Source organism: Oncorhynchus mykiss, chromosome 13 (assembly GCF_057628025.1).
Source record: "Oncorhynchus mykiss isolate SJ-2025 chromosome 13, ASM5762802v1, whole genome shotgun sequence".
Lineage (NCBI taxonomy): Eukaryota > Metazoa > Chordata > Actinopteri > Salmoniformes > Salmonidae > Oncorhynchus > Oncorhynchus mykiss.
Genome location: NC_143034.1, coordinates 55,035,884 through 55,050,284, shown reverse-complemented (window position 1 = coordinate 55,050,284; position 14,401 = coordinate 55,035,884). Strand labels below are relative to the sequence as shown.

At 42.2% G+C, this 14,401-nt stretch overlaps 1 protein-coding gene across 1 annotated transcript; it reads left to right on the top strand.

The window, feature by feature from the left end:
• Window positions 1-4,842: 4,842 nt before the first annotated feature.
• LOC110486561 (neuronal pentraxin-1) lies at window positions 4,843-14,188 on the top strand. The gene is made up of 5 exons (XM_021558260.3): window positions 4,843-5,389; window positions 5,812-6,019; window positions 7,098-7,342; window positions 7,642-7,821; window positions 12,068-14,188. Exons 1-5 carry the CDS (start codon window positions 4,928-4,930, stop codon window positions 12,287-12,289), a joined length of 1,317 nt encoding a protein of 438 aa, XP_021413935.1. The 5' UTR covers window positions 4,843-4,927; the 3' UTR covers window positions 12,290-14,188.
• The last annotated feature ends 213 nt before the right edge of the window (window positions 14,189-14,401 follow it).

Sequence of the window (14,401 nt, the reverse complement as noted above, 5' to 3'; positions counted from 1 at the left end):
CTGGACCAATTAGGGTTAAGTGCCTTGCTGAAAAAGACAATACTGCACTCATAGTTTGAAAAACATTTGGTTTTGGTAAGAGGCATTAACGAGACTGTAAAAAATATTTACCTTGGCCTAGTGCTAGTTAATGGAAGAGGGTTAGAGATAGTTTTGACTTTTACTTGAGCTCACATGAGGCAGAGCAGAAGACATGATCCGTCTTCCAATCCATAAAAGCTTGGTGAAACATTTTACATCATCAACAACTGTAAATTGTGAATTCCAACCATTTCTTATGACAGCATTACTTCACCCTTTCCAGGTTTACCCCTGACAGTCTGTTATGAAGCACTCAGACAATTACATAGCCATAAATGTAGTCGTCCATTCCATCTCTTGAACGCCCCAGAAGAATTTTCCCTTGGCTTTTTTTGGTGGCAGGAATCAGTGGACACAGACGTTATTTTTATTATGGCCAACTAGCAAACCTATGGTTACACACAGTGCTCAGAGTCGATAAATCTCCTCCTACCCATTTCATTCCTTGTACACATCTGACTTATTTTCATCTAAGAACAGAATAATCTGATCAGAGAACATCCCGCGATGGTCAATGAGGATTGAATAGAGGCAGGAATGTCACATTTAGTTCCATGTGCAAAACCAAGAACCACTTGCCCTCAGTTCAGCCATTATACATGTACACTACAAAAGTATGTGGACACCTGCTTGTCGAACGTCTCATTCCAAAATCATGGGCATTAATATGGAGTTTAATATGGAATATTGCTGCGGGGACTTGCTTCTATTCAGCCACAAAAGCATTAGTGAGGTCGGGCACTGATGTTGAGCGATTAGGCCTGGCTCGCAGTCGGCGTTCCAATTCATCCCAAATGTGTTTGATGAGGTTGAGGTCAGGGGTCTGTGCGGGCCAGTCAAGTTCTTCCACACCAATCTCAACAAATCATTTCTGTATGGACCTCGCTTTGTGCACGAGGACATTGTGATGCTGAAACAGGAAAGGTCCTTCCCCAAACTGTTGCCACAAAGTTGGATGCACAGAATCGTCTACAATGTCATTGTATGCTGCAGCATTAAGATTTCCCTTCAATGGAACTAAGGGCCCTAGCCCGAACCATGAAAAACAGACCCAGACCATTATTCCTCCTTCACCAAACTTTACAGTTGGCAATATGCATTCGGGCAGGTAGCGTTCTCCTGGCATCCGTCAAATCCAGATTCGTCCGTCAGACTGCCAGATGGTGAACTGTGATTCTTCACTCTAGAGAACTTGTTTTCACTGCTCCAGAGTCCAATGGAGGTGAGCTTTACACCACTCCAGGAGACGCTTAGCATTGTGCATGGTGATCTAAGACTTGTGTGCGGATGGAAATCCATTTCATGAAGTTCAGAGGCAGTATGGAACTCTGTACTGTTGCTACCGAGGACAGACAATCTTTACGAGCCCCGAGCTTCAGCACTCGGTGGTCCTGTTCTGTGAGCTTGTGTGGCCTACCATTTCGCAGCTAAGCTGTTGTTGCTCCTACTTAACTTTACAACAACAGCACTTACAGTTGACCGTGGAAGCTCTAACAGGGCAGAGATTTGATGAACTGACTTGTTGGAAAGGTGGCATTCTATGACGATGCCACATAGAAAGTCACTGAGCTCTTCAGTAAGGCCATTCTACTGCCAATGTTTGTCTATGGAGATTGCATGGCTGTGTGTTCAATTTTATACACTTGTCAGCAATGGGTTTGGCTGAAATAGCCAAATACACTAATTTTAAGTGTTGTCCACACACTTTTGTATATATAGTGTACCTCATGGTAAGACTATCTAGGATTGTCAGCTGATAGGAGGTGAAACGCTTTGGCATTAAGGTGCAGCCCTTACAGCATTCAAAGTAAGTACTAAACACGTATAGAATCTTCATCTCAATAACTTGGACTGGGATCATTGCTCAGGGAACAAGTTGCCTGTAGGCACAAATCTAGGATCACTTCCCCAATAAAATGTGTTAGTGGCATGAGTTTCCCTGGGCATAGAAGGTGTAATTTGTGGAAGTCAGTGAAGGTGTTGTAGGTTTAATCAGTCCTCCATGTCCTTCCATTACATAGACTCATATTGTCCATTGTACTGTACACATTCTGCAGTTGCCTAATCCATTTTAATCTAAGCTCCAATATGTTTTCATCACTTATTCAAGTTGTTTTCATTTGATTTTCAACACTGATATAATTAATAAAGGCTGAGTAGGCAACCAAAAAAGTAATATTGCTCTCCCTGAATAATTGAAATAGCAAAAGGCTAAGGGATAGATTAAGTCATTTTTATGGACTGAGTTATTGAGATGATTACAAATACTGCATTCAAATACTGCAGACTGTGTTGACACTTTGCAGTACTGTTTTGCCCAGAGGGCAAAAACAGGCTGGCACCCCATGGGTGCCCGAGGGCCTCACAGACAGACACCCCATGGGACATCATTCTGGGTATTACCACTGAGTCACTTACAAACCACCATGCCTGTGTGAGGGGGCTGACTTAAGGTGGACCAGCTTGACAACAGAGGAAGAAGATTAGGAACATATTCATTTAGAGCATTCAATTCTTTTCAAGTTTCAACAAAATGATACTGTACAATGAGAAATACATGCAATGTACCAAATAAAGAAAACCACTTAACAACATTCTAATAAACCTGGGTATGACAGTGAAAGAAGTGCAGCTATTGATGATAATACAACTGCTGCTTGTGTAATTATATTGATGTTCATGGCTGTGCTGGCTGCTGTAAACATGCAGACCATGTTATCCATTATAAATATTGTAACATGAGAAAATGTACAGTGCTGAGAAAAAGTATTTGCCCCCTTCCTGATTTCTTATTTTTTTGCACATTTGTCACATTCAAATGTTTCAGATCATCAAACACATTAATATTACACAAAGATAAGCCAATTAAACACAAATGCAGTTTTTAAGTGATGATTTTATTTATTAAGGGAAAAAAGCTATTCAAACCTTCATGGCCCTGTGTGAAAAAGTAAATCTAATAACTGGTTGGCCACCCTCAGCAGCAACAACTGCAATCAAGCGTTTGCGATAACTGGCAATGAATCTTTCACATCGCTGTGGAGGAATTTTGGCCCACTCTTCTTTGCATAATTGTTTTAATTCAGCCACATTGGAGGGTTTTCGAGCATGAACCTCCTTTTTAAGGTCACGCCACAGCAACTCAATCGGATTCAAGTCCGGACTTTGACTAGGCCACACCAAAACCTTAATTTGGTTTTTTTTAAGCCATTCAGAGGTGGACTTACTGGTGTGTTTTGGATCATTGACCTGCTGCATAACCCAAGTGCGCTTCAGCTTGAGGTCACGAACTGATGGCTGAACATTCTCCTTTAGGATTTTTTGGTAGAGAGCAGAATTCATGGTTCCATGGTTTATGGTTCCACAGCAAGTCGTCCAGGTCCTGAAGCAGCAAAGCAGCCCCAGACCACCACACTATCACCACCATATTTGACTGTTGGTATGATGTTCTTTTTCTGAAATGTTGTGTAACTTTTACCCCAGATGTAACTGGACACTCACCTTCCAAAATGTTCAACATTTGTCTCGTCAGTCCACAGAATATTTCCCCAAAAGGCGTGGGGATCATCAAGATGTTTTTTGCCAAAAGTGAGACGAGCATTTTATGTTATTTTTTGTCAGCAGTGGTTTTCGCCTTGGAAACCTGCCATGGATGCCATTTTTGCCCAGTCTCTTTCTTATAGTTGAGTCATGAACACTGACCTTAACTGGGGCAAGTGAGGCCTGCAGTTCTTTAGATGTTGTTGTGGGTTCTTTTGTGACCTCTTGGATGAGACGTCTCTGCGCTCTTGGGATAATTTTGGTAGTCCGGCCATTCCTTGTAAGGTTCACCACTATTCCAAATGTTCTCCATTTGTGGATAATGGCTCTCACCGTGATTCGCTGGAGTCCCAAAGATTTAAAAATGGCTTTGTAACCCTTTCCTGACTGATAGATGTCAATTACTTTGTTTCTCATCTGTTCCTGAATTTCTTTGGATCGCAGCATGATGTCTTGCTTTTTGAGATCTTTTGGCCTACTTCACTTTGTCAGACAGATTCCATTTAAGTGATTTCTTGATTCAACAGGTCTGGCAGTAATCAGGCCTGGGTGTGGCTAGTGAAATTGAACCCAGCTTTACAAAACAATGTGATTAACCACAGTAAATTCATGATTTAACAAGGGGGGCAATTACTTTTTCACATAGGGCCATGAAGGTTCGGGTAGCTTTTTCCCTTATTAAATAAAAGTATCACTTTAAAAACTACATTTTGTGTTTACTTGGGTTTATCTTTGAGTAATATAAAAATGTGTTTGATGATCTGAAACATTTAAGTGTGACAAATGTGCAAAAAAAATCAGAAATCAGGAAGGGGGTCAATACTTTTTCACAGCATTGTATATGGGGCTATCAATGTCACAGGTCACAGGGGAATCAGCCATGCTGTGGAGGGTCCCTGAACTTCCTTTCGATGTGAATTCAGTTCTGTTGGTTTTTCCTATATGCACAAAACGAACACAGCTGACTCTCCTGATACCCAGTAATGCCATTGCTGTTTGCCAATCCGCACATTTTAAATGAATAATACACGTTAAGAAATGACTAATTGTCGTCGTGAATGATTTAGCATCCGGGAGCCTTGAGTTTCATCTTTGAAAGTGAGGCTCCTTCCACCTTGACGTCGAGAGGCGATTAAACTGCGAGAGTGAGATTCCTCCCCTCCTCTCCGTAATGGGGTGAATCTGATCAGCGCAGACCACGCGCGCTATATAAACCGGGCGCGCGCCACGGACGGATTACAACAAAAAGCTACAGCTCCGTGGTCCTGATATCACTCGCAACACACCACCGCTGCTCCTAAACCAAATGCAACACAACACACACGGCGAAATGCAGGCCATTAAGAAGGCAATCTCTTGGAAACTTTTTATACTTTCTTACTTATTCGTGGAGGGTTCGTGCCAAGACTTTGGTGGTGGACAGACTCAATTTATTTGCACGTCGGTGCCCAAAGATATGGACATATGCGCCGCTACCTTGCAAAACAGTATGCCTGGAGAGGATCTGAAGACCACCGTAATGCAGCTCCGGGAGACCGTCCTACAGCAGAAGGAGACCATTATGAACCAAAAAGAGACTATCAGAGAACTGACTTCCAAGTTAACTCGCTGTGAGGGCCAGAGTGCGCCCGAGCCCGGACCTGGGGGAAGGAGAAAAGAGACGGGGATCAAAAATACTATGGGGGATGTATCAAGGGGTCCCTCGGACACTTTGGCGCAACTATCGCAGACTTTACAGTCTCTAAAGCAGAGATTAGAAAATCTCGAGGTATGTGGAGAACCATAATCTTAACGAAATAATAGCCTTTATACATTTCACCAATCATTTTGGGTGAAAAACGACATGTTTACACTCTGGGCTAAATCACGTTGCACTGTCCTGTCCAACTCGCACTGCCGCCCTCGTACATTGTTTATCACATTTACTTCCAGGGGTGAACAGCCCTCCACCATGTAGGTTAATACTCTGCACTAATCGTGAAACTTAACAAGTCATGCTGAGGTCAGACACCTTGCCGGAGACGAATTTAGTTGCTTGATGTAGGCTACCATGTTGCTAACAACACAGGGCAATAAACCTTAAAGAAGTTAATCTGGCATTAGCTTTGCAATGTCCCTGTGCATATGGGTTGTATTGTTTCTCAGTATTATTTAAACGTTTTCTTAACTAATCATTATTTCATTCCACAGCAATTCAGTCGGAACAACAACTCGGTCCAGGCGAACAGTCTGAAAGACCTGCTACAGAGTAAAATCGACGATTTGGAGAAGCAGGTGTTATCCCGCGTGAACAGTATAGAAGATGGCAAGCCTGGGCTGCGGAACGAGACGGAGCAGCGCGGTAGAGTGGAGTCGACTCTCACATCCCTGCACCAGAGAATCACCGACCTCGAGAAAGGTGCGAGCTCAAAAACGCGCCAAATTCTTGGCCGGCATAGTTTAACTAATTAGTATCGCCGTTTAAAAAACAAAAACGAGCTATTCCGAAATACCTTTCAAATCCAACTGAAGTGGTGTTTATGACTAATGAATGTCAATATACGAAATCAATTGGTAATATGGTTGGTGTCCATTGCAACGCAGGGGAGGGGATGGGATGGGATCCGGCGAATAGCTGCATTGCTTTGCATATCCAATTCCACAAAGATGTGTGGCTTAAGGTGATTTACTTTTCAAGGCATGCGTAAAAAAGGATGGTGAAACCATCTGTATTCAGCACTTTTCCCTTAATTCATGCAGATCAAAATGTTTAAATTCTATTGAAACAGCCGTCTCCACTTGCACCACTAGCCGTTTGAGCAGAGCAAAGTTCGCCAGGACCCTATGGAGCTCCAGCTCCTTATAGCGGGCAACAAACATGGTTGTAAAGTTCCGCCGAGGGAGGGGTGAGGAGAGACCAGGACCGCTATTCCAACCCCTTTGCTCATGTGATGCCTATCATGCCGCAGAAAAAAAACGTGGAACCACAAGAAACACGATTTTGTTGTATAACTACATGAATCAGTCAACCTTAAGCAGCAATCCGCTGCAAATCTCCCCTGCGCATTACGTGATGCTCAGCGACATATTTTACAACCTTCAAAAAAATAAAACTCAAATCCTCACGTTCATCTTGACCTGACAATCACAGTTGGTTGTTAAAGACAGGACGAATGTCCAACAAATTGGTGTCACTCAGATAGCCGATATAAAAGGCTCTAACTTTTATACAGTGCTTGACTTGGAGTGAAATATGTTTCTGTACTAATTTTGGGTGCTGGTACTGTTTATATTTAGGTTCAGGCGCACCACAATATGTTTTAGCTAATATTTTATAAGAGGAGCAGGAGCTCAAGCAGTAGAACATTTGAGGTGCCAGTACTCAGTACCGATGAGCTCCTGCCCAAGTCAAGCACTGCATCTATAGGCCTAGGCTAGTCCACAATAATTATTGTGACAGGTGACATCTTTAACCTTGTCCTCTGTTTTGTTTACAGGTCAGAAAGAAAACAGGCCGCTGGATAAATTCCAGTTGACATTCCCGTTGAGGACCAACTACATGTATGCCAAAGTGAAGAAGAGTCTCCCTGAGATGTACGCATTCACTGTCTGCATGTGGCTCAAATCCAATGCATCCCCAGGGGTGGGCACGCCGTTCTCCTACGCAGTGCCAGGGCAGGCCAACGAGCTGGTGCTGATTGAGTGGGGGAATAATCCTATGGAGATACTCATCAATGACAAGGTATACTCACATGTTATTTTACATGATGCATATATCACCAACAGTATACAAAATATTATTTGAAAGCAGAGTATTGCATTGAAACTATTCTTAATGTATGTTCATGCTGATTGGAGCATGAAGGCCTGCACTGCAAACTACAAAGAAATATAATTTTTGAATTAGACCACACTGACTAAAAAGCCTCAAGCTTTTTAATAAGTATGCACGGTTATTTTTTTTAGTTTGCTGCAGTGATAAAAATGTAAAAAACTCCACCCACTCCATATGCTAAAATAAAATACTGAAATCCATTCCAGGTAGCTAAATTACCATTCATTATCAACGACGGGAAGTGGCATCACATCTGTGTCACATGGACAACTCGAGATGGAGTATGGGAGGCTTTCCAAGATGGAGTCATGAGGGGCAGTGGAGAAAACCTTGCTCCATACCATCCAATCAAACCACAAGGTGTTCTGATATTGGGACAAGAACAGGTATGTCCATTACAATTTTAATGGTCCGTTTTTAATCAATAAACTTTGGTACCTTAGGTCATAATATCAAAAGGGACATGGCCTATAGCATAAACATAGCATCTGTCAGACCTTGAGAGAGAAAAAGGCTTATGCATCAATTAAAAAACTGAGCCGCTGACTCCATAATAAGATGGAGGAATTATCCCGTTTAGGCATGAATTTGGATCAATTATTTAAAAAAATCAATAAAATAAAATAATATTTGTCTCATGCTTCGTAAACAACAGGTGTAGACTAACAGTGAAATGCTTACCTCCAGGCCCTTCCAATCAATGCAGAGAGAAAAAAAGAGAAATAATAGAAACATTGACAAATAATAACACAAGGAATAAATACACAATGAGTAACGATAACTTGGCTATATACACGGGGTACCAGTACTGAGTCGATATGCAGGGGTACGAGGTCATTGAGGGAGATACAGTGCGTTCAGAAAGTATTCAGACCCCTTCTGCCTTTTCCATATTTTGTTACATTACAGCCTTATTATAAAATGGATTGAGAAAAAAACTTTCCTCATCTACACACAATACCCCATAATGACAAAGTAAAAACAGGTTTTTAGAAATTTTAGAAACAACAGAAATATACATTTACATAAGTATTCAGACCCTTTATGCAGTACTTCAGCACCTCTGGCAGCAATTACAGCCTTGAGTCTTCTTGGGTATGATGCCACAAGCTTGGCACACTTGAATTTGGGGAGTTTCTCACATTCTACTTTCCTTCAATCCTGACTAGTCTCCCAATCCTGCCGCAGAAAAACATCCCCACAGCATGATGCTGCCACCACCATGCTTCACCATAGGGATGGTGCCAGGTTTCCTCCAGACATGACGCTTGGCATTCAGGCCAAAGAGTTAAACCTTGGTTTCATCAGACCAGAGAATCTTGTTTCTCGTGGTCTGAGATTCCTTTAGGTGCCTTTAAACTCCAAGCCGGCTGTCATGTGCCTTTTACTGAGGAGTGGCTTCCGTCTGGCCACTCTACCATAAAGGCCTGATTGTTGGAGCGCTACAGAGATGGCTGTCCTTCTGGAAGGTTCTCTCATCTCCACAGAGGAACTCTGGAGCTATGTATGAGTGACACCTCCCTGACCAAGGCCCTTGTCCCACGATTGCTCAGTTTGGCAGGGAGGCCAGCTCTAGGAAGAGTCTTGGTGATTCTGAACTTCTTCCATTTAAAAATGATGGAGGCCACTGTGTTCTTGGGGACCTTCAATGCTGCAGAAATGTTTTGGTATCCTTCCCCAGATCTGTGCCTCGACACAAACCTGTCTCGGAGCTCTACGGACAATTCCTTCAACCTTTCTGTTTTATATTTTAATACATTGGCAAACATTCTAAAAACCTGTTTTCGCTTTGTCATTATAGGGCATTGTGTGTAGATTGACAGAAAAATCTATAATTTAATACATTTTAGAATAAGGCTGTAACGTAACAAAATATGGAAAAAGTCAAGTGGTCTGAATGCTTTCCGAATTCACTGTATGTACATATACAGTAGGTAGGGATAAAGTGACCAGGCAACAAGATGGATAATAAACAGTAGCAGCAGCATATGTGATGAGTCAAAAGAGTTACTGCAAAAAGGGTCAATGCAGGGAGTTAAATAATGAACCACTAGCTACCCGGATTAACTATTTAGTGAACCAATAGCTCCCAGGACTAACTATTTAGTGAACCAATAGCTCCCAGGACTAACTATTTAGTGAACCAATAGCTCCCAGGACTAACTATTTAGTGAACCAATAGCTCCCAGGACTAACTATTAAGCAGTCTAATGGCTTGTTCAGGGTCATGTTGGTTACAGACTTGGTGCATTGGTAGCGCCTGCCATGCGGTACCAGAGAGAACAGTCTATGACTTGGGTCTTTGACAATTTTTAGGGCCTTTCTCTGACACAGCCTGGTATAGAGGTCCTGGATGGGCCATACGCACTACTCTCTGTAGAGCCTTGTGGTCAGATGCCAATCAGTTGCCATACCGGTGATGCAGCCAGTCAAGATGCTCTCAATGGTGTAGCTGTAGAACTTTTTGAGGATCTGAGGGCACATGCAAATCTTTTCAACCTCCTGAGGGGAAGAGGAATTGTCGTTCCTTCTTCACGACTGTGTTGGTGTGTGTGGACCATGATAATTCCTTAGTGATGTGGACACCGAGGAACTTGAAGCTCTCAAGCTGACCCACTACAGCCCTGTTTATGTGGATGGAGGCATGCTCAGTCCTCCGTTTCCTATACCCACAATCAGCTCCTTTGTCTTAATGATGTTGAGAGAGAGGTTGTTGTCCTGGCACTGCATTGCCCCTAAGGTGCAATGTTGAGGGTCAGAGTGGTGGATCTCTTGTTCCCTACCCTTACCACCTGGGGGCGGCCCGTCAGGAAGTCCAGGATCCAGTTGCATAGAGAGGTGTTTAGTCCCAGGGTCCTTAGCTTAGTGATGAGCTTGGAAGGCACATTGGTGTTGAACGCTGAGCTGTAGTCAATTAACAGCATTCTCACGTAGGTTTTATTTTTGTCCAGATGGGAAAGGGCAGTGTTGGAGTGCAATAAGATTGCATAATCTGTGGATCTGTTGGGGCGGTATGCCAATTGGAGTGGGTACAGGGTGTCTGGGATGATGGTGTTGATTTCAGCCATGACCAGCCTTTCAAAGCATTTCATGGCTACAGATATGAGTGCTACGGAGTGATAGTCATTTAGACGGGCTACCTTCACATTCTTGGGCACAGGCACTATGGTGGTCTGCTTGAAACATGTTGGTATTACAGACTGGGTCAGGGAGAGGTTGAACATGTCAGTGAAGACACTTGCCAGCTGGTCCGCGCATGCTCTGAGTACACACCCTGGTAATTAGTCTGGCCCTGCTGCCTTTTGAATGTTAACCTGTTTAAAGGTCTTACCCACATCGGCTACGGAGAGCGTGAGCACACAGTCGTCTGGAACAGCACGTGCTCTCATGCATGGTTCAGTGTTACAAGGCTTGACGCAAGCATAGAAAGTATTAAGCTCGTCTTGTAGGCTCGCATTACTGGACAGCTCGCGGCTGGGTTTCCCTTTGTAATCCGTGATAGTTTGCAAGCCCTGCCACATCCAACGAGCATCATAGCCGGTGTAGTAGGATTCGATATTGGTCTTGTATTGAAGCTTTGCCTGTTTGATGGTTCGTCGGAGGGCGTAGCAGGATTTCTTATAAGCGTCCGGAATAGTGTTCTGTTCCCAAAAAGCAGCAGCTCTAGCCACTGGGAGTGTGAGAAATGATCATTTTTTACTCATGAAACCAACATAGTCTCTGGGCAATTCGTATTATTCTGTAGGTAAATCTGTGACACTCCATTTAGTAGGATATATTACATCATGTACATTACATTATGAATGGAATAGCGATTGTACAATATCATACAAATTCTAGGATGTATAGTATCATATTGTACGTCTTACCCGGCCGTACAATAGCATATGAACTGCATGAAGTATATTATACTACACTTTGGGGGATGTATACTATTATACGTCTTTCTCTGGGACCAGGTTGCTTATTGCACCATAACAACAAAGGAGCATTATATGGGGAGAATTTATGTTGGCGGTTAGGGGAACTAACAACAAAGTTAGGTTAACTTTTGTAAAAGGTTAGTAGAACTAAAATGACAAAGGTTAGTAGAATTTACGTAGCAGGTTAGGTGAAATTGGTTAAGTTTCAAAAAAGAGTTAGGGGAAGAGTAAGTTAAAATGCTTCAGTTGTCCCCAACGCGACTCGATCACACAACCTTTGGATTGCTAGACAGTTGCAGGTTACTCCCATCCATCCTCCCCAACCAATCTCCCTTTCTAGCCAAAGTAACTACACCATTACTAGGTATTATATGTCTTGGAGGTGCTCAGAAATACGTAAAGTATGAGGCATAGCTGACGAAACACGGCAACCCCAATTCTGATTTATCAGCTCACACTGCAATGGCAAAATGAAAAGACGTTTGCATGGTAACGTGATTCATTAGTCAAAACAGTAATCTGGATAAATGAAAAAGTCTACTAATTTGATATATGGGTTATCCTTGGTTTCCTCTAACAAGCTACATGGATGGAAGCATGGATACATTATTTAATGCACAAATTAACTCCAAAGGTTAACTTGAAATAATTGTTTTCCTTTGTGTTAGCACAATATCCATCTTCATGAATTCAATATTATTTTCCACAGGATACGCTTGGAGGGGGCTTTGATGCTACACAAGCTTTTGTTGGAGACCTGGCGAATTTTCATATCTGGGACCGGAAGTTGTCTATTGGAGAGATATACAACCTGGCAACTTGCAGCAGCAAAGCGCAGATAGGCAACGTGTTTTCGTGGTTGGAGAGCAGCATTGATATTTACGGAGGAGCCTCCAAGTGGACATTTGAGGCTTGTCGTCAACTGAACTGAACTGCAGGGAAAAGTGAAAAGCCAATGAGAAATGCGTGTGTTAAAGCCTCTGTTGATAATACGTCTGATTTGATAGATAAAGAAGCATTTATTTCAGTAAATGACATCTGGATTTGTTATAGATATTGAGTACTTTATGTGTGGACACTTACTAGATTTCTACCTGTCTAAAATAAGACTCTGACCTTCTTGTTCATCTTGGATATTTCAGTTGGATAGTTTTGGCATCTGGTTGGATGCTTCAAAGCGCTTCGTTCAACTGGCCGGTTTGTTATCTCATGGTCTTCAGCGCAATTGATACATACAGGCCAGCATATCACCACAACGCAGTGCAGACGCAGACAGCACTCCCCGACAAAGGACCACTTAGAACGTCCACCATAAGTAGAATTGGTGACCATGTAGTTGTCCCCAACGAGGAAATCAGGGAGGGGACTGGGGATCTGTCTCCGTCCGTTAGTACATTAGTGCGTTTGTACATTAGTCACGCGTGACATCTCAGACAGCACTGGCCCGGTTGTGACAAAACTTGAATGACGCGTCTTGCGTTAGATATCTGGCATTTACACTGATTGGCCAGATGATGGAGCTATAACAAGATATGTTAAATATTTAAAATACAAACTTTGAAAGGTCACACCCATTAATTACCCCGTTTGACCTAAAGTCATGAAATTCGGTGCATATGTCCCTCTGCTAAAAAAGAAACAAATTTGCCTCAGGGACCAATAAGCTTCACCATTCTGGATTTCCGTTATTTAGAATTTTGTGAAAAACACTTAAAACGCTACTCTTCTGGTACCGAATGAACAATCTGCATGAAACTTGATATGTGGCATCCATGACAATATTTTCCAGACTAGTACCTAAAACAACATGGCCACTATTGACCAATAAATATTCACTTGGGCTTGGTCGGGCAAAAATTAGTCAAGGATATTTGTATTGTAACAAACGCTGTCAAGACTCAACATATGACTCAGAGTGATGAGTCTAGCTAACCCACAAGATATCTCAGACACCACTGGCCCGATTTTGGGTGAATAATGCCTCTTGCCATAGAGATCCAACATTCACAAAATTACACTTATTGGCACAGGGGGGGATGCTATAGTAATCAACTGTATGTACGTTAGTCACACATGATATCTCAGACACCACTGGCCCGATTTTAACGAAACTTGGGTGAATGATGTGTCTTGCCATAGACATCAGTCTTGTGCAAAATTATACTGATTGGCCCAAGGGGGGTGCTGCATCATTTGTGGGTGACGACATGCTTACTGTTGCCTTGTTTTTATTGGACTGGGGACACGCATTTCAACCAATTATGTGATTTTGTTCATATTCCCACTGCCTGGGATTTTCACTGTGAACGACGGGTAGACTTGAAAAGGAATGTATACTTAAACGGTTATGAAACAGGCACAGCTTTCTGCTCTATCGCTATCGTTTCTCTATCACCACCTGCTTGACGCAATTTTGTGTAAAGAATATTTTTTGCCAACATACAAGCCTGGGTGCCTTGGGATGTTGAAATAACTCAGCACATTCATTATGATTTGCAAAGTACTTTGTGTCGTATTTATTTTCCTGTAGGCCTACAACGAGATTTATTTCCAAAAGAGATGTTTATTATCATAACACATTACATTGGATAATAACATGATTATTGTACTTAAAAGCAATTCATTGAGGTGTTTGTACTTTAATGGGAATGTTATCTGTACAGTAACAGCATGACTTAACTAATTGCTGCAGCAGCATCAACACAATCTGCTTTTACTATCCTCCTTTTGGGTTGAGATTTTATACTGTATTGTTATATGCTCAAAGCATGGCAACACTGAAATATGAAAAAGTTCTAATTTTTTAAATAAAATTGTGATACCTGAATCTATCCCTGTGTGAGTGTGACATTACTGTCACAGAGTAACCCATGCATGTCACAGGACTACAAATGTTTTTGAAAGCATATGAGAGTCCTCTTATATTTCTCTATAGTCTCAACTAACATTGTCAAGAATCAATGGCAGGTTCAGAGACCTCTGTACACCACTCCCTTTATTTCTTCTTACTAGATATGCACAGACAGATCAGTGGATGAACCGG

What these genes read in the sequence shown, in the direction of transcription:
- LOC110486561 (XM_021558260.3), top strand. Translation starts at nt 4,928, where the DNA reads ATGCAACACAACACACACGGCGAAATGCAGGCCATTAAGAAGGCAATC. An exon ending in AATCACCGACCTCGAGAAAG is followed by an intron (nt 6,020 to 7,097) that starts GTGCGAGCTCAA and finishes TTTTGTTTACAG; the next exon opens with GTCAGAAAGAAAACAGGCCG. An exon ending in TGATATTGGGACAAGAACAG is followed by an intron (nt 7,822 to 12,067) that starts GTATGTCCATTA and finishes TATTTTCCACAG; the next exon opens with GATACGCTTGGAGGGGGCTT.